The following is a 24,572-nucleotide window of genomic DNA, read 5'->3' on the forward strand; positions in this document are numbered from 1 at the left end:
TTGTATTTTTAGGCTAGAATAACATTGCTAGATCTTAATGCAAAAGAAAGGGGATACTTCTGTGTTTTGATAGTTTGACACAAACAGTTTTTATTATGCAGTCCTAGCAGAACAAGCCACGTTTATTAAAGCCGTCCCATCTGAGCAACAAGTAAAAGTACAGGATTTCTGCTTTAATATGTGACTCGTAGTTGAAGGCCAGATCCATTTTTTTTTAAATTGGAAACGCTCTGTACCATATTTAGATGATAGAAATACGGTGACTGGTGAATTGTGCATGTTTTAAAACTCAGAATTTTTACGATGACTTTCCAGACCAAAAGGTTTTAGCATAATAGGGAAAGGAAATAATGATTTCTATGGCAGTGAACATCTCCCTGGGTAGTTTGTTTTATGGTGTTATATTGGCTGTTTGGACAACACACTAACATGACTGATGTAATCCAATTCTTTGAGTTCACTCAGCATACTGAACTTTAACTATATTGGCTGGCTTCATTTTAAGTATTTGCAGAATCTGGAATTGTTAGCAAACAGGCATGTTAGTTACATGTCAGGATATTGCCCTTTTATAATATAAAACTCAAGAGTATAACTACTCAAGCAGATGTGAACTACAGGGGTAAAGCTGCCATGTTCAGTGGAAAAATCCTAATGTACCAACTAACCATGGAATTATGCCACTTGGTTAGGGCCACAATGGAGATATTAATTGTGCACACCTAGCTACAATCCAGTTGACAAGTTCTCAGCTAATGCTAAAGGCTATTTTTTTTTAATTGGATGTAGTTCAATAGCAAGCTTTATAGCTGACGTTGCTGAGACGGCATTTCTCCACATTGAACGAAGTAGAGCTATGTCGTCCAATCTACATGCCATATGCATTCTTTTGTGAACTTGATTTGTGTGTAGGGAATTCATGGCATTTCAAGTAGCCTGTGTTGACACAGGACTATAGTAGCTGGAGCCAAACATAGATAACATAGCTCTAGTCTCACTTCCCACCCCCCAAAAGTCATCCACAAATGCTTGGGGCAGAGAAACTTTGGTCCCAACTGTTAAGGAACTGATTCTTTTTTAAAAAATCTGCACATTCAAACTTAAATAGTGAAACTAGGATGGTACAAAACTGAACCAACTCCACCCTCATTGAGATCTGTATTTGGCAACCAACTCCCCAATAGTGATTTTCCTTTCATTTTCTTGGGCTATCCCACTATTAAGTTTATCTCGTTAGGTTCTCTCCCCATTAATAAGGAGCTTCATGACAGTCCTTCCGTTCATGCCAATAATTTATTGAACCGGATGTCTGTACACAGCCAAAAAACCTAAGAAAGAAACTAACACACAATGTTGGAAGGAAGGAAGGCAGTGTTGATAGGATAAATATGAGGGTGAGGGAAATTATCCACAGGCTGCACCCTGGCTCCCTGGGGGAACCGTCAATCCTAGATGATTTGAAGATGGAAAGGGAAATGGGGTTTGGGTCAATCATTGCAACATTGCATTAAGAAAAAAATTATCTATTTACAGGGAAAATGGAAAAAGGAAGCCATTTTAAGGAATATAGATGAGGAAAATATGTATTTACAGCAGGAAGGGAACAGGCATTAAATTAAAACTTGCCTTCTCCAGTTCCCTTTGAGAACCCTACGCCCCCAGAGGTCCACAAAACTGATTTGCAGTGCTGGGGAGGAAGCTGCTATAGGGAGCAGATGCAACGGAATTCAGAGCAAGCTGCTGCTATTTTCCTGCCTGCTCTAATACCAGCTTGTTCCAGATACACACGCACGCACACACACACACACACACACACACACAAAAGGATTTCCCACAAGAAATCCCAGTGCTACCTCTGATGGGATCGCAGGAGGAGCAAGGAATGGTTGGCCATGCCCCCCTTACAATCCAAGGCAAGGGGGAGAGGAGTTTCTTGTTCCCAGTAAGACTGCGGTGGAGGCATGGCAAGCAAATGACCAGGTTGGGAGGGATGGGCGTTGCCAGGGGAAGAACACTGATTCCCCACTGGAATGGGACAAACTGAATGTTTTGGGCGATAAAACTGACCCGCTTAAAAATACAGCATCCGTGTTTCATAGGCAGACAGGTCTCAGATGGAGGGCAACCTGGCGAAGGAACAATACAGTGTGAAGGGCCACAGAGATGGAGGTCAGAAAGCATGAATGACATGAGACTGGAAATAAAACCATTTTTTCCTCCCCAGGGGATGTTAAAAACAAGAGCAACTTAAAACTCAATTAGGACATACTTGGAATTAGCCAGAGGGAGAGGAGGAGGAAGAAAGGAAGATGACAGCAGCTCTCCGGTCCTTCCCCCTCTCCAGAGGCACCAACCTGAACCACTTTTGACAAAGAAGGGAGCCCTCAAGCCATGGGACTTTTCTGTTCTCCCCCCTGAGCCAAGGCATCAGAGGACAACCTGTGAGGAAATCACAAGTGATACGGAGGGACAGGGACTTCCCCTCCCGTCCAAGTGGCCATCTCATCTCCAAAAGGCCTCCCCCTCCACATGGTCCCCGGGCCAAGATTGCTTTCCCCCACCATTCACAGTTCAGAGAAGTCCATGTGGGTGGCCTGGGGGTAGGGGGTAGTGGAGGGGACCTGCCCCCTGGCCCAGCGACCCCTCAGGACGTATTGGCAATGGATCCTGCGCCGTCTCCTGGTGTGACCTGGCTCCTGTCAGTGCTCATTCTTCCCTCACCTAGAGAGAGAGAGAGACAAGAAACATTCAATGTGAAGCCACGTTAGACCTTCCTTTCCAAAAAGAACCAGTGCCTTTGTTGTACACTTCACACAAATACCCCACTTGTGTCACATTCCCCCCCCCCCCAAAATTCAAGTGAAGAAGCAGGAAGGAGAAAGCACTCACTGTGCGAGGTTCCAGAGCCAGACACCGACCCCACTGAGCTAGCCTGGGACCGGATGTGTGGTGGAATGAGGTTGGAATTCAACCCCGGCTGGATGGACAGCTCTGCAAGGAAAAAGAGAGGATGAGGCACCCCAGTATCTGTTGGAGAGCTCTCTGGTAGACTCCAGTCCATAACTCACTTGGGGAGGATTCACTCTTTTCCACAGTCCCCTCAATCTACCTGAGCCATTAACCTACAAAAGCAGAGGGCCCCATCTGAAATGCTTTTTTGATGTAAGGGCCGTGCCACTGAGCATAAAAAAGAGCAACTTTGCAAAGAATGAACTGATAACCCTCTTCACCAGTTTAAAAAAAAAAAGCACTTTGCTCCTCTAACACTGCAATGCCTCAGATCCCAATTAATTATTCAACAACAATGCAAAAAAGAACATTGTTTTAAGGATCATTCACACTGCAGTACTTGGAATCATGCGTGGGACTAGCCCAGTGTTTCTCAACCTCGGCAACTTTAAGATGTGTGGACTTCAGCTCATGCTGGCTGAGGAATTCAGGGAGTTGAAGTTCATGCATCTTAAAGTTGCTAAGGCTGAGAAACACTGGACTAGCCCAACACTAAAGGCTGCAGGCAACAGGATACCATCAAGGGCACTTTTCTCCATTGACGACAGCATCAACTTGGCCAACTGTACTGAACGCTTACTGGATCAACTGAAAGGAGTGAGGCTGTTAAACAAGAGCATTCCACATTGAGCCAATTCTGTTTCTAGCTGCAGTATTTTATTCCCTCCCCAGTTCTACTTCATTGAGGCTCAAACTCTTCCTGTGAAACCTCACATGACCTTTTGTACAGAGAGGGACCAAACCAAATAATTCCCTCAATCATTTACTCATTCAAAAACAGGGAATATGAAGCAGCAGAAGGTAGAATGGGTGGTGAAAATGGCTACCAAAAATATAAAGCCAAAATGTTATGTAACAACAGAATAAATAGTTTATCCCAGTTTCCCATATTCAACAGCATTTGATTTGATTCCTGGTCAATTAAGGAATATTCTAAGGAGGACATTTTCCATAGCAAGCAGCTGGGCTTCCCTGAATTTTTCAGCATTTTGGGGACTGTTGTGCCTGATCTCCCTATGGATTTTTTCTTTAAAAAAAACTTCCCAGTTGTGTCCAACTCACTATATCCCAGCCACTTACCCACAGGGCTGAAGTTGAAGAGCGGAGGCAAATCACGGCCATTGGGCAACCGAGCGTTGGGCTCACGCAGCTCGTCAAAGAAACTGTTGGCACAGGCCTCGAGTGGAGAGAGGCGAGTGGCTGGGGTGTACTCAAGCAGGCGACTGCACAGCGAGATGGCCTCTAGCGGCGTGCGAGGCTTAAACACCTGGAGAGGGGGAGTCGAGGGTGCATGGTCACGCCAAAACCAGATGCTCTCTGCCTCTTAAAACTCTCACTTATACCCAACACTGAAAGTTCTCCAGAAATCAGAGTTAATCCTCTAGACTAGTGTTTCTCAACCTTGGGAACTTTAAGATGTGTGGACTTCAATTCCCAGAATTCCCTAGCCAGCCATGCTGGCTGGGGAATTCTGGGAGTTGAAATCCACACATCTTAAGGTTCCCAGGGTTGAGAAACACTGCTCTAGACATCAGTTTTGTGAGTTGGTACATTTGGAGTTCATGACAGTGAATGTGCAGAGAGGGAGAGAGAAGATAAATAGCAGATTTGACACACATTCTCTATAGAATGCCTACCAAGAGATACTAAGTCAGCCAGACAAAGCAAGAAAAACTGGTAAATATTGATAACCAGCCCCTGTGCTTATCTCACAAGCATCTGAGTTTTGCCAAGAATCAACACCCACTGTGCTACCACGTTTTGTATCTTTTTGCCCCATTTTGCATATCAACGTAGGGTAATTGAGAACAGCATTCCAAGGGCTTCACGATGTGGCCTCTAGCCACTAGAGCAGCACATGCTTCAACAGTCTGAAGCGAAGAAACAGAATGCCACAGTCTGAAGAGAGGCTCCAGGGGCCAGTTATCATTTTCAGCTATTATTCACCGCCTTTCAAGGGATATTTGGCGGGACCATGCTTTCAGTAGGACTGTGACAGAAAGAGAGGGAAATCAACATTTCTCTCTCACAGGAGACACGCAACCTAGCACTCTCTAAGTCAGCTTCCCCAACCTGGCACTCTCCAGATGCATGGGAACTGCAGTTCTCACATTACTGCAGCCAGCACAGACTTACAATGTAAGCCAGCAGCCTTATAAATATAATGCGTATGTTTGCTGTACTGTACTTAATTTGCACAACAGCAGATTGCAGAATTCTACTTTCCTCGGGTGGCCTGGTTGCAGAGATTTATTCTAAAGCCAGGCGTATGTAACCGAACCTGTGCCAGAACCCCTCAAGTGTGCCCTTTTCAATGATACTTTAGGAACATAATTATCTCGGGCAATGGCAGGAAGTAACTCATCATCTTTCAAACTTTTCCACAACCTCCCTACTCCCCTTTTACCTTTATCCATGGATGTGCTTTGATCTGGGGAAACTTAAACTCTGTATAGTTGGGGTTCATCTCTCGTATCTGTTCTCGCGTCGGTGTTCCCAGCACCTGCAGAAGGGAAGGGGAGAAGAACAATAAGATTACAGCAAGCCTCTATGGTACTTTAAGGACAAGACAAAAGCCTGGTTACTCAGCCCATTAGGGTGACTCTCCAATTCCACTTTTTGGGGCACATTTGCAGTGCTGAAAATAGGTTGTCAGCACCCTCCCAAAATGGCGGATGGGAAGACTGTCTTGCCCAGTGTTTCTCAACCTTGGTGGCTTTAAGAGATGTGGACTTCAACTCCCAGAATAGCAAGTTTTATAATACAGCAAAATGGGGCTGGCAGCTTTTGGGTTGTTTTTTTTTGGATGGAAAGCGGGAAATCTGTTAAAGTCCCTCAAAAGCAGCTCTTGAGGGACAAGAGCAACATGGTGCACCAGCTTCTCTGAAAGATTACTTGCTCTACTGCCTTCAAAACACCTGGGTATTGGTCATTTAAATAAGAATACATCAATCCCCTCATCACGAATGGAGTTTATCAAACTAAAGAGCAGGTGTATTAGCTCTAATTGCCGGCACATGTAAGTAGGCACTCTAAAAGGATGTGCGAAACAGACTCAACTTTTATATTCAAGCAGATACAGCCTTTGCTTATAGGAACCTTCTATGCAAGTTAACTTTATAGGGTTTCTCCCTTTTATATACATTTATACATGTGTTAACTGTGTGCTATATGTTTTTTTTTTAATTTTGTGCTTGCACCATCAAACAATCAATCAATCGCTTGCTTATCATCATGTGTCTTCGGGTATTCACATGTTACCTGTAGCCTGGAGTCAAGTGCCATGAAAAGGAGATGGATAGAGCTATTCAGTGTTCTCTAGGAAAAGGGAGGTTGGGAACCTTCTGATGCACAAAACCACCCAACCAGGCAAGTTCACAGGGAAAGAGTTTACATGGATATCCTGCCTTACGTAGTTATATATAAATATATATTTCTATCCCACTTTTATTTTCCTTGCTTTCCCTACAGGAGGAGGCATGGAAGCCATCAAGGGAGGTCAAGCCATCCCTGGCAGCAGCAGAGACCTCACAAAGAGGGTGGCCCAGTCATTACCTTGATGATCTCCACTAGCTGATCCACTCCACTGTCCCCAGGAAATATTGGCTGTCCCAGGAGCAGCTCTGCCAGCACACAGCCAGCAGACCAGATATCTATGAAGAAAGCAGGAAAGGAGTGTCATCAGTCCCATGCAGAGAGAAGCAGTACCCCATTGCTTGTAGTAAAGAACTCCAGTGCTTCCACTTTGTTGCAGAAGTCACCATCCTAGCTCACTGAAGTTCAGGGCAGGCAAAAGATCCCAGGTTCAAAGCTGAGCATCTCCAAGTAGATGGCAAAACAGTAAGGTCCAGATGAGATGCTTGCCAATCACCACAGAAATACTGAGCAAACTACGGGAATCTATACGCTTGCTAAACAGAAGTGGGGAACTCAATGGCCCAACGGGCACTTCCGATTCCCACCTGACAATTATAAGTCTAACTTCCTATGATACAGCAGACTTACAGCTATGGTATATTGCACCATGTTTCCAGGTGGACTAGATTACAACTCCCAGAATTCCCCAGCTAAGGCATTTCTGGAAGTTGTAACTCAACACACCTGGAGGTTTTGGGAAAGCCAACTCAAAACTGTTCAAGCAATCTTTTTGCAGTTCATGCACAGAGTTTGCTTCCAGAAGCAACCACATCTATGGAAGGAAATTCACTTGGTATGAGCAGCAAAAACTTACAAGATGCCTCAGTGGGCACCTAGGTCATTCTCACCTATATTTGAGGTGTAATCCGTGGCTCCAAAAATGAGCTCAGGCGCACGGTAATAGCGAGAACAGATGTAGGAAACATTTGGTTCGCCTCGCACCAGCTGCTTTGCACTGAAAAAAGGGAGAACGGTATATGGGGATCTACAAAGAACTAGAATGCTGTTAAAATGAGGGCAGAGATGCATAAATTGAAGCCCCAGTATGGCCCCCCACCCTCAAGACCTCCAAAATGTGTTAACTGTATATTTTATCTTACAAAAGATGGAAATGATTTAATACATGACTTAAGAATAGTAATATAAATTACAGTAAATGTACAATAAAGTTACATGTAAACAACATGAATACAAGGTTAGGTTTTGTCCTGGCTCCATCCAGTTTTTTGGGATGCAGTTTGCTCTCAGCACCCCACTCAAGAGCCTCAGGCAGATCTCAGCCTAAAAAAGGATACTTGCCCCCAAGTTTACAGCCTTAGAGTCTCAGCAGGAAGATGGGGATCCATAACTTGCTTAACCTTGGAGCTCAACAAGTGACCTCTGGCCAGTTGCTTTCACTCTCAACCTCCCCACAGCGTTGTGGGGAGGGAAAATGACAGGAGAGGGAAAATCTGGCTATGCTGCCCCAAATATCTCAGAGGAAAGGCAAGATCTGTAACATTTATTTACAGAACGTGGCTCATAAACTCTTTCTTGGGTAGCCTTGCAAGATGATCCATTAAACCGTGCCAGCAACAAAAACTAACGGCTGCACAGAAACAATGTCACAGAATGACCAACATTCTGAACACCAGGGGTGGGGGGAGGAAGGGTCAGTCAAGACCGTTGACCAGCCACGTGCAACAGCTCTGAAAGAACGATTTTGCCTGAAAGGAAAGCCTCATCTGACGCAGCCAGGTGCAGCACAAAGGCATCAGACACAGGGAAGCAGAGTTGCATGTAAGGCAAGAAGCACATAAATCTTTAGGGAAAGATTTCAACTCCGACAGAACGAGCCTACTTGTAGGTTTAGAGCATCAGGCCAAAGATAACCCCAGTCCTCTGGTTAGAAGTCTATGTTGCACCTTCTCTCACCTGCCGAAGTCGCAAAGCTTCAGTACTGCTGTATCAGGATCCACCAACAGATTCTGAGGTTTGATGTCTCGATGACACACACCTTGAGAATGGATGTAAGCGAGGCTGCGGAACAACTGATACATGTATACCTGAATGGAGGAAAGGAAGCAGCCATTAACGAGAGCCAGCTCGGTCTAGTGGTTAAAGTACTGGCCTAGAACCCAGGAGGTGGTGAGTTCTAGTCCCACCTTAGGCATGAAAGCTGGCTGGGGGACTTTGGGCCAGTCCCCCTCTCTCAGCCCAACCCACCTCACAGGGTTGTTGTGGTGGGGAAAATAGGAGGAGGAAGGAGTATTCGGTATGTTCGCCACCTTGAGTTGACCAAAATATATATTTAAAAAGTAGGATAAAAATATAATAATACAACAACAATACGGTAATAATAATACTTTAAAGTAAAAACTACCTATAAACATCTACTTTCTTAATACAAATTACAGCAAACATAGATAAAGGATAATACGACAGTAAACCATGTGCTCACTCTCATTATGGATAATGCAATGACCTGCTGTTTTAAAGCAGCTTCCCCAGTCTGCTGACATCAATTCCCTTACTCTCTGGGAGATTCTGGGAGTTGAAGTTCAGCATATTTAGAAGGTGTTCGCCTTCCCCAACCTATCTTAAGATTACAAGAACAGAATGTCCTTGTTGTATCAGAGCAGATACTTTCAGCAGCCGGGCAAGTATCTTTCAGAATTTAAGTAAGATAATCCCCTCCTTTAACATTTGTCCTTACCATCTGATATAGTACTTCTGCAAAAACAGGATCACATTCGGGCAGCTTGCCTATCAATGTTGGTAGACCCCGGCACCGTGGAGGCATCAACCCTTCCTTAAAGCATCTATGCTCGCTGTCCTCCACTTTTGCCAACAGAGAACGCATGGGGAAGATGCGATGCCTCTCACAGAGATGGATAAAGAAAGAAGGAATCTTTTGTTGTATCATTCTGTCTGCTAAGCTAATGCTAGCTAACTGGAGAGAAAACCTAGGCAAGAGGCAGACAGAAACAATCACAGCCCAGAAGAAATAATTGGAGATGTTTGAGAATCCCTGACAGGGAACCTAAGGGGATTTAGAGAATGAGAGGAAAGAGAAACAACAGAGCATGAAGAATGTGGGGAGAAAAAAAAAATGAACAAGAAGACAGGTGAATAGACCTGCTCCAATATTCACATAGTGAACGTTCATGGGTTGCAGACTTAATTGTGGTAGGGAATGCCACATGTTACTTTATTTTGCTGCTTCTTCAATACATTATTGAAAGAAAATCAGGTTAGGAGTTTTTTTAACTACAAAACAGTCCAAGTAAGTTTTTCCCCCCATGGGGAAATCCACTTCTTTTTGCTTGACCTGAGGCGACTTGCAGTTGCCACCCACATCAGCCATCAATGGCAGATGGGTATCACTACGGCATCCAACTTATGAGTCATACTTTGGCCATCTTTCATTACCACTTGCCCTGAGGGAAGGATCCCTGGATAGACAGCGAGGAAGACAGGCAGAGTCTGTCCCAGAAGTCTGTTCACTGGACTCTCCTCCGCATACGGCCCTCACCACCCACCATCCTGTGGAGTGATTCTAGAGGTTCACTGGTTCTCCTTAAATAACCATTTATTTACAATCTTTTGGATTGCTTAAATGCCATTTTGAGAGGACTGCTCTCCTGAAAGACTTGAAAGAAATAAGGATATTAAACAAATATATACTAAATAGCCATAAGGGCAAAACAGATCTTTGCCTTTGGATTTCCTACAAGTAAAAAATAATACTAAAGAAGTAGCTGCTAAGGCCATTGTAAAATGCCATTCCTTTCCATGATTACGCCCTGCCACTTGAGGATAAAGACAAATCAAACTCGACCCACCTTTCAGACAAAAAGATCAACCATTAAAAATAAGAAAACAGCAATTTAAAAAACCCACAGCACCACAAAAGCATTATGTTTGATGAAAGGGTAGTCTGAAAAAAAGACCAAGGTATTTAAACTCAAGTGATTAGGAAGAATTTAAGGCATGGTGGCACTCAGAACAGGTTGTACAATGGGGACCAAATCTGTTTAAGTGATACAGGGTGGGGGGGAAGAGGGGAGAGATAAAAAAAGAAAAAGCATAGGCTTTGTGTAAGGAAAGTCTCCTCCCAGCATTTCTGATGAAAAGGAGCTCAGGTCAGAGGTGGTGGGAAAGACTTCAATTAGGACCCCTATAAAGCTGCTATTCTTCAAGTCAGATAATGCCCAGCTGGTGGAACCAAAGGTTTTCTTTGGAATTGGGCATTTTCTTGGTACACGCCCCAGTCACCCAAAAGGTAAGCAGAAGGCAAAAAGCTACTAGTATGCAAAGAGGTGTTAAATGAGAACACTGATGTCCCTTCAGATGGAGCTGGACACCAACTTCCAGCCAGTATGGCCAATTGTGAGGGATGCCAGGAGGTGCAGTCCAGCAACAACCAGAGAGCTACAGTTTCTCCTATGCCTGTCCTGACATTGTAGCCCAAATATTATTTTCCTTCCCTGAGTAATTCAAAGGTGCAGGCAGGTAAGTAGGGGAAGAGAACAGTAAAAAGTTGTATCCAGACTGAGCCCTACAACAAGCAGATCCATTGAAAAATCAAGGGACTTTGGGACTAGTGAATTTGGACCCAATCAAGCACCTTCCACGCACGATGTAAAACTAAAACAGGCACCAGGTAGGAAAACAGCAGCCATACCAAATTCATGCAGTATAAACAAGGTTCACTCTGGAGAAGAATCTATCTCTATGGCTGCTAAGAACCGACACCAACTCAATGGCACATCAAAATCAAATGGCCAGGGAAGGAGCAAGGCGTGAGTGTTTCGTGGACAAAACAATCTTACAGGGATAATTTGGGATAAAACAGGGATAACAGGGATACAGAGATACCAGGGATAAAAGAAGACAGTATTATGGGCAAAGGATTTCATTTCCACCAAGTTTCCCTTTATTTTTGATAAGGAAACAAATGCTCACCAAGGTATTACCAACAAGGAACCCGCAATTTCCCATGTTTGACACGAGTTCTGACAAACCAGAAAACTGTAACTGACTCCCACCAACTTCCTCCAATCCTCAGCATGAAGACAACAGCTTGGTTTTCACATAAACCTAAGCCATGATTTTTAAACCCTGGTTTGCTGAACAAACTTCAATGGCTTGCTCATAATGCTAAGCTGTGAGTGAAGAGGCGCCTAGAGGGACAGGGAGGGGAAACACAAAGGGAGCGTACCCAAAGTGAATGTGTGTGGAGAAGCACACTCACTTCTCTGCCCTTATTTTTCTCTGCAGACTCGCCTCCAGCAGTTCTGTTCAAGGTCACCCTCTCCCTTTTGGGGAAGGACAAGTATTTAGATTCTCCTCATGCCCCTGCAACATGTTTGCAAAGTTCTTCACAGCCCAAACCACTTGCATTTGCTTAAGAGTTGGAGACCACCTCAGCAGGGCCTACTGAGGCAACCTGATGGATTCTCCCATGATGCTAAACCCAAATCTCCAATCTCCTTTACAGGTTTGTATGTGGCCAAAATTAGCCACAGCCTCCCTTTGCTGCTATGAGAGGTTCTGAGAGAGGAGCCATACTTACCTTCACATAGATGACAGGGATGGTCTGTTTGGCTTTGGTGAAGTGGCGGGCCACACGATAGACCGTTTCGGGCACATAATCAAGGACTAAATTAAGGTAAACTTCATCCTTCTGCAAAAGAGTGCAGAGTAGAAGAGGTCAAATGGAATCCCCCAGCTAACAGCATCTCATAATAGGGCAGTAGACTATATTATTATTTATTTGGTTTATATGGCTGCCCATCTCACCTAAGCGACTCTGGGTGGCTCACAACAGGTAAAAACCACCCAACAAAAACAAGTATCAATATACAAACATATAAGAATGGTCTATATGGAAGGCTCCTGTTCGAAATGCCACTTTTAATTTCAGTAAAGAAGGATTCTAGCCCTGATAGCTGCAGTATAAAAATGCAGAGATAAACATGTTTTATTTATAAAATGAGAAATGCCCTTCCTTCTCACCCTCTCAGAAAGCCATAGCTGAAATTCCAGGTTCAGACAGCACGGTTGTGGCTTTCTTCCCTGTAATTCTTGAGCTTTTGTGCTCAGAGGCATCCTGCTATTACTACCTTCAATTATTTTTGGATTGAGCTTCAACAACAAACGTGCATCTTGCAGCTGAGCACCGAGAGTCCTGCCTCAGATTAAGCTTTGGCTAAAACACCAAAGGGTTGGAAATGAAGAGGACAATTAAACACCTCTCAATTCATTATTGCTTTTCATTTTTTAGACATCCCTACAGCCTAGATTTAAGAACTTGTACGTGTAGATTTGCCAACCAAATCGCTAAAATAACCATCTCCCAATGTTCACTCTTTTAAGCTGACAGATAAGGATGTCTCAAGATCTGGCAAGCTTTTCTGGATAGAAACACAGTAGAATACAGCGTACTTAACAATTAACCTGTACAGTATCCTCATTACATAAATCTTGTTAATCCACATTCAAATTCCCTTTGGGACAGAGAACTGTCAGTGTGGGAGGTCAGCTTGGCGGCAACCAGGTTTAAACCCCTATTTGGCTACCAAGCTTACTAGATGATTTGGCACACTTAGCTGTGTGCCACTTAAAGCACACATGCAGTGCTTTAAGACAAAATCAAACAAACCAGATTTTGGCTCAGTATAACTGGGAGATCAGACAATATCTATCAACCTAATCTGCCTCACAAGGCTGATGTGAAGGTAGAATTGAGGAAAAGAGGAGACCAAAAGAACTAAGTGTTGGAAGGATACTTTGGACATACGGTACAGAAACCAAGAGCCAGCTCAACCAGAGAGAATCCATGTCTGAATGGAGTGTAACCTCTCTGCAGGTTTGTCCAGAAAATGACCTTTTCTAGTGTTCATGATGGATAATAAACTTAATGAACAATAGGATGAATATACAATCTAATGGAGTACATATAGTCCATCTGAATACACGGGTACATGGAAGCACAACATATGGTAAGGTGGACTTAAAACAATGTTGTATCAAAGACCAGGAGAACATCAAAGTATGACTGATAGATAAAAGTATCAAGAGTCAGGACATGAATTTCCATGATCAAGAACTAGCCAAGGAACTAGACCCCTCCCCAAACTGTCTTCTAAAAATGTAACAATATTTTATGATGAGATGGATAAAAACCAGCTGGTCACAGTCCAATATTTTTAGCTTATAAAATGAGACAAAGGAAGTTCTGTAAGAAGTAAGCAGTATAAAGAATTTCTCCATTCTATAGCCTGTCTGTTTAACTGCTGTTTTTTCCCTGATTTCTCTTGCTAGTTTTTCCACACTAAGAAATCTTTCTGGAATCAAGGAGCTACAAGACAATTGTTGGTAATGATCTAATTACTAATCCAGATACCATCTATACCTACATTAGTTGGGGAAACTGTGTTGATCAGCAACATGGACTTCTAACTAGTCATGGTGGAACTGAGAACTATTAAAGGGACACCTGTATTCAAGCTTTGATTCAATAAACCTAAGTAACTGTTGCACTTTGAACGGTTTCCTTTTGAAGTGATTGTGCCCATCAAGGACAAAGATCCTGAGAGGGAAGGAAATAAATTATGTTTTCTTCCCCTCTCAAGACCAAGTATACTATCCTGATACATTTCTAGGAAGAATGAGATATGAAGTAGAAAGGGTATACTTTGATTGTGAACATGAAGGGGCTTCAAGTGTTAACCTGAATTTGATAACTTGAGTCAGAAACTTGGTCCTTCCACAGGTCGTGGATTCCCATCAATGCCTTCCAGGATAGACCAGGAAAGGGACTGTGGGAGTTCCAGTCCAAAACATAAAGTGGGCACTAATCTAAGACAGACCTTCAAAGGCACAAGGAGGGAATAGAGAAAGCAAGCCCTGTCATTCTTCCTCTCTCTCTTTCCAACTTTCCCTCACCTTTTCTCCACTCGAGTAGAAGAAATATCGCAGGCGGACAATATTGCAGTGATCCAGTTTTCGCATGATCTGCAGCTCACGGTTCTGAAGTAAAGACAGACAGACCAAAATAAGGGATGAAATCCCAGTGGTAAAACCAGCGAGACAGACCAGCCCCTTTCCTTCCAGTCTCACCTTGAAACGTTTATCTTGTAACACCTTCTTGATAGCCACCAGCTCACCAGAGTCTGCTAATCGGGCCTGGTACACGACCCCAAAGGACCCATTGCCGATCACTTTGATATCGGAATATGAGACTTCTTGAGGGCGATCAGGACCCTGGCCAGGTGTGGCCACAACAGTAGTCACTTTACTACTATCTCCTGAAAAGAGGAAGTATGGTCAAGTCCAGACGACTCAGACAAAAAGTCTGATTTAGTCCAAGCAGCCTAATGTACCGTTTGAACTCCCTAAATAACTTTCTCTGCCCTTCCCAATCCATCTCAACAATGAACAATTAAAGGAATTAATTAATAAACAATTAACAGTTAAAACACTTCCAGTTCCAACTAAAAAGGTGATCTACACCCAACCCACATAAAAAAAAAAAAAAAGCTGGTTCATCATTTGCCCTGTGGTTTCCAAACTCAAATTCTATCCTTCCTAAGACAACCCAGACTCCTACGGAAATCCATCACATCCCAACTCCTTACATGTTTTAATGCCTGGAAGCAGCAACTAGGTGCTGTTGTAGCCAACTTGACCCTTTCAGGTGTGATGCCTGGCTGCTACCAAATGGAGGGACGAGTAATAAGAGAATGTATGGGCAAATAGTCAGCGAGAAGACCAGAAGGACAGAGGGTTTGGGCATGCGTCTGCTTTTTTCGAAGGAGCTGGCAATTACCATCATGGGCTACGTCCTTCTGCCTGCCTCACCCGGTTTTCCTGCTGCAACTTGCATCCTGGCGAGTTTCTCTTTCAGCCTTGCCACTCCAACGCCCTCGCCCCTCACCTGGCCCCCTCCCCCAGCCCCACCCATCGGACACCACCTTTTATTGGGCCCCCAGGCCCCCCCTCTCCTCTTCCATCCCGCTGCCTCCCCTTCGCCCCCTCCGGCTTCCACGGAAAGCCTCCAGCTGAAGGCACCGGGCGCTTCCGTCCCTCCGCTCTTCTCAGAGCCCAACCGGCGCTAAATAAAGGCTACGTGCTCGCAACTGGCAGCCGGTGACAGCCCCAGGAAAGGAACACCTCGGGCTCCCCTTGCCCAATCCCTCCCGCCAGCCCCCAGCCCGTGATTTCATCCTGACGTCACTGGAGTAATTCTGGAGCCCTCATCCAGTCGCTGACCTCAGATAGCTTCTTCCTCCAGACCCGGTCCTGCCGAGGGAGAACCTCCAGCCGGAAAGGCTCACCTTGGGCGAACCCAGTCTGCCTTCCCTTCCTGCCCCCCGTCGCGCTCTCTCCCTGGCCCCGAACAACGACGCCCCCCACCCACCCGACGGGCATCCTCTCGCCCCCCAACGTGCTCCCTCCCTCCCTCCTCCAGAGCCCCAAAACGCAACTCCCGCCGCCCGGGGGCAGATGAGGCGCGCGGGGTCTCCTCCCCGAGGCCCCCAGCAGACCGGCCAGGGTCTCCCCCAGCGCCGCCCCCGCCCGATTCCCCCTCGCGCCTCGTGCCCCGACCCGCGCCCCCTCTCGGCCTCCCGCCCCATCCCACTTGAGCCCCCTCCGCGCTCCTCCTTTGTGTCTCTCCCCCTCCCGCTTCTGCCCATTCATTCCCACCCCGCCTCGCCCGGCCCACACTTACGCCCGAGCTTGAGCCCCGGGAAGGCGACCGTCGAGCTGGTCCCGCCTCCCCCCGGCCCAGGCCCGACAGCCCCCCCGGGTTTGCCCCCAGGCGCTGCCCCCGAGGTTGGGCCGGGCGCGGTGGGGGCCGTGGCGGGAGCCCCGCCGGACGGGTCTGCGAAGGAGCTCGTTCGGGGCCGGGAAGAACCGGCGCTGCCGCTGCTCATGGTGAGGCCGACACCGGGGAAAAGGGAGGGGGGGCCGCGCTGGCTGGCTCCGTCCGAGGCGGCTTGGGAGCCGGCCCTGCCCGGCCCTGTTGCAAGAGCCGATGGGAAATGGAGTCTCGGGCACGGCCCGCCTACTTATTTGTTACGGAAGAGAGAACTCTATTTCCCAGAAGGAGTCGCGGAGGGGATGGCCTTAAGAGCGCCTGCCGAGAGACATGATGGGACGGAGAGTCCTCTCATTCCGCACCCCTCTACTGCCGGCCGGGTTCAGGACTATAAGCTCCAGCGTGCCTATGACATGAAGCGAGGGAACGCGGGAAATGGAGTTCTAATCTGCATAGTGCCAAGCACAGATCTGATAGAGAGGACTCCATTTCCCAGCATTCCTCGCGCGGACGTGGCCAGCCTATCGCACAAGAGGCAAGGGGAGGGCTAAAGGGGAAAGATTTGAGTTTGGCTCCTCCCAACCAGAGCAGGAAAAGGAATCATGAGGTGCAATAGAGAAGCGGTGCAAACGCTCAGCCACCTGAAAAAAGCCAAGAGACTTAACCTTGTGCCCATCGCGATTTCTTATCCATTATCTCACTCAAAGGGATCCGCCCTGAGGCCTATCAGGCTGTGTCGCGATGCATGAAGGGAGACGAGTTGCGGTGCTTCGGCACTGCTTTTCCCGAAGTGCTTTGCGCGGACCTCGTGACTCGATTGGGGTGCGGACTACGATGGGCGGACTACGGCTCCCATAGTGCTTTGCGAACAGAAAAGCCGTTGTTACGGGAAGGGAACGAGGCCGCCGAAGCATCGAGGAGCCGCGAAACCCTTCGCCCCCGCCACGGCAGGCGGGAACCGCGATGTCCAACGAAGCGGACGGTGCCCCAGGTTTAGAAACCAGCCAGGAGAGCTCTTCTGAGAACGGCGGCCTTCAGGGCATGCAGTGCGGCCCAGGTACGCTTCCCATCGTGCACCGCTCTGCCCCCGAAAGGACTTCTGGAAGTTGTAGTTCGCACTGCTGGAGCAAAGGCATCTTGGAGTCTCTAGAGAGCAGAGTCTTCTGCTCTGCAGGTTCGCACGCCTTAACTCTGCTAACCTCAGTGGCTCAGGCACCAAAGCTTCCTAAGCAAGCGGTCTTTTTTTCCCACGATCGTTTGCCTGGAGGATCAATGGCAGTGAGGCATGTTATATATTTGCATTTTTAAAACATTTGTCTTTCCCCCAAACTGAAGGCGGTGCAATATAGCCTTTCCTCGATTTATCTCCAGAGAACCCAGTGAAGTTGGGCTGTTAGATCAACCACTACATTTCATAGAGGTGTAGGAATTTAATTTAATTTAATCCAGGTCTTTCTGGTTTTCATTCTAACAAAGTGTTTCTCAACCTTGGTCACTTTAAGAAGTGTGGACTTCAACTCCCAGAATTCCCCTGGATGTGTGGGAGTCCACACATCTTAAAGTGGCCAAGGTTGAGAAGCACTGTTTAGAGCCTGCCTAGCTCTGTGGCTGCTCTTCTGAACTATGTAGTAATCAGTATTTCCCAAATACTTGAGCCCATAGGCAGAACTTGGGGAGCTCCTGGTGAAGTTTGTGAGGAGCTGATAGCCTTTTCAAAGCTCATTATTAGCCACCTGACATAAGGCAAATTTAGCTAGTCTACAACCAGTAGGGCTGAGGTGGCTGACTTACATAATCTGCATGGAAGACAGAACACCTTCCCCAAATGGCTGCAGTGATTTAAAATAGAAGCAGTCATGAAAGAGAGGGAGAACGTCCTACATTTCACATCGTTTTGAAGAACACATGAGCATAAAGGGACTGAAATAGAAATTCTTGCAGTCCTGTTGTTGGTGCAGTAACCATCTTCCCCCCCCCCCCCACCCCACAGTTAGGAAGAAGTAGCAAATTAGGAATGAATTACTTAGTGAGATCTCATGACCTACGTTTTGCTTGCATTTATCTGCGCTAGTCTTTCTTACTTTATTTTATAGTTCAATTTTAATTTCATTACTAGCCACTTTGCAGATTGTGATAATACAGTATGAATAGCCACATGAGGAGACTCTTAAAACAGCACTTCTGCTGTCATCTTCCAAATATTGGAAGTTGACCAAGCTAAAAGATGTTTTGACACTTGTCTCTTGGTGCTGTTAAAACCTGAACTAGCCAAGAAAGAAAATGGGAAAAAATGCAAATAGCTGAAATTGGCACACATCTTGAACCAACATAAGTCAGAGATGAAAATATGTGTTTATTGCAAATCTGGAAGGCCTGAATTTCATTCTGGAATAAGCAGGAATGACCGAACATAACAGAATAATATCTATGTTCCTTGTTCCCTTTGGGATTTTTTAAAAAATAAAACTTGAAGCTGTAGTCTTCCCCAAGCGATGATTCATCTCAAAGCAATGACTCTGGGTGATGTATTAGGATAATATTGAGATTAGACGCCCCATATAGGAATTTGGGGATATAATTCCAGCATTTCTGGAGAACATGATTTTGGGGAAGGCAGCTCCATATGGTAAGCCCTATTGAGCACTGTATTTATTTGATTTCTCTCCCGCCTTCTATTTTATCAAACTATTTATGCTCTCACCTCCTATTTTCCTTACAACAACAGCCCTGTGAGGTGGGTTGGGCTAAGAGAGAGGGATTGGCCCAAAGTCACCAACCCGGCTTCCACGCCTAAAGAAGGACTGGGACTCACTGTCTCCCGGTTTCTAGCCCAGCACCTTAACTGCTATACTGCACCAACTCCCAGTTTGTAGGATTCATATTTCAGTAGATTTATTGGGATTACCAAATTGTTGCAAAGAACATTTGCATGGAGTTCACTTCCTGAAACAACTGCTTCCCTGAAACGCAGTCCCCCCCCCCAGTAAACAGCTATATACAAAAAGGAACGTGGGCTTTTCTTCCGAGGAAGGAGAGGGAGCCTATATTTGCCATGCCACTAATGAGGGAGAGGTGGAAGGGGACTGAGGCTATGGTTAGTTAAGAAACCAAGGTATTGTGCAAACTCAGAAAATGAGGGGATTTAGTAACCAGGTTATGTGTGTGATAAAATCCAGCCCACATTTGGTGCAAAGTAAAAGCTGGATGGGTTGTGTCCTGCTTCCTGATACTATTCCAGTAAAAACAACTCTAGGCTACCGTGATATGGCGCATTTCTGGAAACTGGTTGCATTGACCTCTGAGCTGGTACATGACTAGCGATATATAATGGGTGGGGAATTAGTTCCCGGCTTCCGATGTCTGGAAGGCTACACGTAGCCTCTCATGTGTGAGTCAGTCAGGGGAATTCCTTGTATGTCCTCCATTATTGCGGGGAGAGGAGCCAAAGCTTTAGAGCAGTGCTTTTCAAACTTGGGAACTTTAAGGTGTGTGGACTCCAACTCCCAGAATTCCCTAGCCAGAGTTGAAGTCCACACATCTTAAAGTTCCCAAGTTTGAAAAACACTCCTTTAGGGCAAAGATCCCAGGTGGGTTGTTTTTCCCCCCCCCCCCCCATGTGGAAGATCATCGCTGGCATTGCACAATCTTCTAATCAGCAATGTGGTTTGTGGTTGAGCACATTGTACAAACTTGCTATTAACCTTCATTCAGCAAACCGTAGCTTAGCGTGTTAAGTGAATGCAGCCACTGTGAAATCTCTCTCAACCACTGTTGACAGGGAGAATCGATCCTCCCCACCCTTCCACCTTGGCAAATCAGTTTCTCTCATTCAGGTGATCCATAAGCCCGTTCAGGGAGGGTTTGTCTCAACCTGGGGGGGGGGCTGGGGCGGTGCTCCTGTGTGGGATCCACTAGGGGGCACTTGGAGCACTTGAAAGACGACTGCTTTCTACCTACACATGTGCGCATGTAGCCTGCTTCTTAAGGCAAGGTCAGTTTGGGCAACCTGAAGCCCAAGGACCCTCTTTGTAGCCCACAGAACCCCCCTCTGACCACAATGGCTGAAAACCGACAACTGGAATAAGGCTCTCCAAAGCGAGTGCTGGGTTGAAAATGACCTACAGGGTGAATTTCGAGCCCCTGCTAGACTTGACCCAAATCCACATCAGAATTGCCTGATTCCATCCAAGGCCCACCGAGCCCAGCAGTCGGTCCGAGGCATCTGGCTTCTGCTGTTGAAAACCGGTGGAGAACACGCTATCAACCCCAGCCAGTCAAGCAAACGGTCATCACCCAGTGGCCCTGGTTCCTTCATGGTTCATGAAGCTTATGAGTTAGGCTACAGTGTTGATCGCCTCCTCGTACTCTTTCTTCTAATAATTATAGAGCTAAACAGCTTTTGGACACGAAGGTAGCATTTTGCTCTCCTTTGTGTATATATACAGTATATGTCTACGTCAGCCTCTCCTAATTTGGCACACAACAGATTTGTTGTTCAGGGTAAGTTCCAGACTTCCCAGCTGAGAGTTGCAGGCCCAACTTGTTGGGGTGCTAGGTGGGGGAAAGTCGGTGTAGCCTTTACGATAGTATTGGCATTATGCAAAACACTATTTCCTGACGTTAAATTTTCTTTGCTAATCAACCTCCTGAGATGAACTCCACACACGGTACTAGGATCTAGTATAATTAGCAAACCGGGTGCGTTTGTGTCTGATCGACAATTACTGTAGTCTAAAAAGCTCACCCACTTGCCCAAACAAGTTTTGCTTTGGAACAGGACTATATCTGAATCAGAGCCTGGCTCTCTCAAACCATTTTTTAAAAATTCTTTCATCTCTGGAATTATGGGACCCAGCATATTTCTGCACCTGTGCAAAATACGCCTCTCTGCGCAGAATGGAAAAAGCACAACCTCTCCCAACACATCTGGATTTAGGAGTCAGTCGTCCAGGTGTTCTCCAGTCTGTTTGCCCCATAAATGTGAACCAGGCAGTTTGGACAGGCACTGGGCAATCCAACCAGGAAAAGGTTGATTTCTACCCCAGGCTGATAGCTACCCTAGTGGTGGACAGTCTCCTGGGAGATCAAAAGTCAAGAGACAAAGAAGATCTAGGTGGAAATACGGTCTTTCTTAGAGCGCCGATAAAACAATAAGCAGGGGAAAGAGAACTTTTAGACATACTGAACCCTGGAGCTGCACACCATTAATGTTTCCAACCAGTTAATGAATCGGTGCTAGCCAATCATATCTGAGCTTGGAAGCTAAAAAGAATCAGGCCTGTTTGTACTTGGACTGGAGACCAGGAATCCTAAGGCTGTTGGCCAGATTGGGACGTTGGAAAAAATAATCCTCTAAGTCAGGACTGTAGTGACTCACTTCCATGCTGTTACCAGCAAAATTTTACAGATGTGTCCGTACAGTAAACAGAAGTTGAGTTCAACTCAAGGGGATCTTTATTTTTTTTTAATCCGCTGCCATTATAGTCTGATTCTGAACATCTTTTCTAACTGTTAACTTTTTCTTTGAACTGCCTACGTGCCTCTTTCTTTAGCATCAGTTTGTGGCAGGTGGTTAGATTATCCTCATTCCACAAAATACTTTGCCTGATGTATTATTTATCTGATAAGTGATCTAGAGCAGGGTTGGGCAAAGTGTTTTGCAAAATGTTTGGGTACTATGGCCTAAAAGAAGTTTGAAATCCCCTGATCTAGAGGACGGCATAGAAGGGAGTGAATCAGAGCAGGGAAGCCTGGCTTGGGGGCCAGTGAATGGGAGAAGGGACTAGAAAGGTCTTGGTCTACGTTCACCTGAATGTGAGCAATAGCGTAATGTAGCCACTAACAAGGCCGGTGCAATCTTGGGCTGCATTAACAGAAGCATCATGTCCAGATTGCAGGAAGTAATTGTTTCATTATATTCTGTGCTGGTTAGACTGCACTGACTACTGTGTCCAGTTCTGGACTGCGTTTTGAAAGAGACATGGAGAAGCGGGAGCAGGTTCAGGGGAGAGCTACCAGGATCTGGAAGCCAAGTGCTGTGAGACCTTGGCCAAAGGGACTGCATGCATTCAGCTTGCAAATGAGAAGACTAAATGGAGCAGTCTACAAATATCTAAACAGGTGTCATGTACAAAGGGGTTAAAACTGTAAGAATAGGAGAAGGACCAGCAGGTTGACAAATGGAGGAGATTTAGCTGGCATATTAGGAAGAACGTACTGGCAGTAAGAGTTGTGGCACAGTTTAGAGCAGTTGTGGATTCCCCCACTAGAGGTTTTTGGGTAAGTATCGGAGGGCTACCGGTTGGGAATAATTGGGTTGGTAATCGTTTGACAGATTCCTGTCTTGAGACGGGGAATGGATTAAATGTGCTCTGTGGTCCCTCCCAACTCATACCTTCTATAATGTTCTGCTTTCTACCGGTAAAATGGTTACTAAAGTTCCAGCACTAGGCCGGGGCCTTAAAAACCCACTGAGGAATGTTTAATCTATTGGAGTGTTTCTCAACCGTGGCAACTTTAAGACATGTGGACTTCAACTCCCAGAATTCCCCAGCCAGCAGGCTGGCTGGGGAATTCTGGGAGTTGAAGTCCACATGTCTTAAAGTTGCCGAGAAACACTGATCTATGGAATATGTGTTGGGCATGACTCTATACCAGAGAGACCGATAAACCTCTTGGCTAATGTGCCAGAAACCTGAGCATTCACCAGAAACACAGACATTAATCGCTACTAGTAATCACAATGGCTATACAACATCTCCAGGACTATTGTTGAATATCCCTTCTTGGAGTATACGTGGGAGGCTGCAGAAATAAAACTGGATGCAAACGTTTGAAGCCAAGTTAAGTAAAACCGAGGTGGCCCGAGACTGTGAGAAGTTGACGTTCTGCGTAGTCCTGCTCATTTCCCAGTGCCAGAGTCAAGTCCCTAGAACTGGTCCTCTTCGTCTCATCCTGCTTGCCAACTAGCCAGGCTGATCATGCTGGAAGTGGCCCGTTAGGAGTGACCATTCCTAGCCATCGCCAGCCCTCATTAAATCCCTGGAACGAACCAATTCCTGCGCGACTGCAAGAGAAATCTGGAGCTTCGCCGTCTGGACGCAGCAGTGCTGACCACTCGACTGGCCTCATGATAGCCAAGTAGCCATCGACAGGGGAGACAAGACCAAAAAGGAAGTATCTTCCACACCCACAGCCTTCCAGTACAGGAATGTAAAGGCTCCCCCCTCACCATCATCAGGTTTTGGGGGGGTAAGTAGAGGAGTGGGGACTGGGGCGTTCAAGAGAGGAACCCAGGGACAGCGAATGCAAGTCAAGGGTGAAAAACCGAGCCTTTTCTCCTGGAGGCCGTTGAGTTTAATTTAATTAGAAGATGATGACAGCCTTGCACCACGCGCACACGCCCTTCTCTGGAGGCCCATGGCCCCTGCACACCAGGGCCCAAGGCTGACCCGGGCAGGACCAAGCAGGGGCGTGCAAAACGTGGGTGCACTGACAAATGTCTGTCAGCCCGAGCGCTGCTCCTCCCCTCCACTTCCTGGCAAGGCATCCGCGTTGCTAGGAGACAGGAGCCTTTGGGTTTCCCGAGTTAGCCGAGGCGTCCCACCTCATCCCTTGCCCCTTCAGCACCACCGACGGGCCGGGCAGGTGGATCGACCCCTCCGTCCGCCCACCAGGAGGCTTCAGGGGTCGGGAAGGGGCAGGCCTTGGCCCAAGGAGCATCTTTCGCCTCGGATGGCCCGAGCAAAGGGAAGCCTCGGGGTCCTTGTGGGCATTTATCGGGGTTCGGATCCAAGGTTGCCTTTGAGTCCGATCCGGGGAAAGGGGCGGAAACGAAAAGCAGGGTTGTTCAGGGGTTGGGTTTTGTTTGCAGGGTTCACACAACACGCAGTTGTTTGGCTAATCCAGGATTAGGATGCTGAGTTGCACGCACTCAGCCTCGCAGAGCGACGGGGGTCTGTGTCACAGGAAGACCCTGGAGGAGAGAAACTGAACAAACGCAAAGACTCAGAATGCCCGTACTTGTTTCCGTGCCTGTCGCTGGCATATCCCCTTGTGTGTTTTTAAAAATGTTTTTCTGGTGGCAGTTTCACAGGCCTCAGCCTGTCTTGCTCACCTCCCTGAACATCCCTCCTGCCTCTAAAGCGAAGCGGGTCAGGCTCAGTTGCGCGCGAGGTGGTGGTGGTGGTGATGGAGGAGGAGAAATGCGCCCTCTCGCAAAGCACTCCTGCCCGGACAAATGCAGCTGATTTCACACGTTGCAGTTAAGAGGATCGTTCGGCTAACACGGTTAGAGGGCAGGGATACACTTGTGTCTTGCTTAGTGTAGCTTCAACCA

At 46.5% G+C, this 24,572-nt stretch overlaps 1 protein-coding gene across 2 annotated transcripts; it reads right to left on the reverse strand.

Moving 5' to 3' along the window:
- Positions 1-1,274: 1,274 nt before the first annotated feature.
- GSK3A (glycogen synthase kinase 3 alpha) lies at positions 1,275-17,028 on the reverse strand. 2 transcript variants are annotated; one of them, XM_007442290.4, is made up of 11 exons: positions 16,900-17,028; positions 14,533-14,720; positions 14,359-14,442; positions 11,984-12,094; positions 8,341-8,471; positions 7,275-7,381; positions 6,565-6,662; positions 5,417-5,512; positions 4,090-4,276; positions 2,890-2,991; positions 1,275-2,721 (listed from the first exon to the last, which is right to left on the reverse strand). In XM_007442290.4, the coding sequence occupies exons 1-11, from the start codon at positions 16,925-16,927 to the stop codon at positions 2,645-2,647; spliced, it is 1,209 nt and encodes a 402-aa protein (XP_007442352.1). In that variant the 5' UTR covers positions 16,928-17,028; the 3' UTR covers positions 1,275-2,644. The 2 variants fall into 2 exon arrangements, with proteins under 2 accessions (XP_007442352.1, XP_087996028.1); XM_088139902.1 differs by lacking the exon at positions 16,900-17,028 and adding an exon at positions 16,145-16,570.
- Between the last annotated feature and the right edge of the window lie 7,544 nt (positions 17,029-24,572).

This window comes from Python bivittatus, unplaced genomic scaffold, assembly GCF_059951505.1.
Source record: "Python bivittatus isolate LINGU-HERP-01145 unplaced genomic scaffold, Pbiv_v1 ctg000310_np1212, whole genome shotgun sequence".
NCBI lineage: Eukaryota > Metazoa > Chordata > Lepidosauria > Squamata > Pythonidae > Python > Python bivittatus.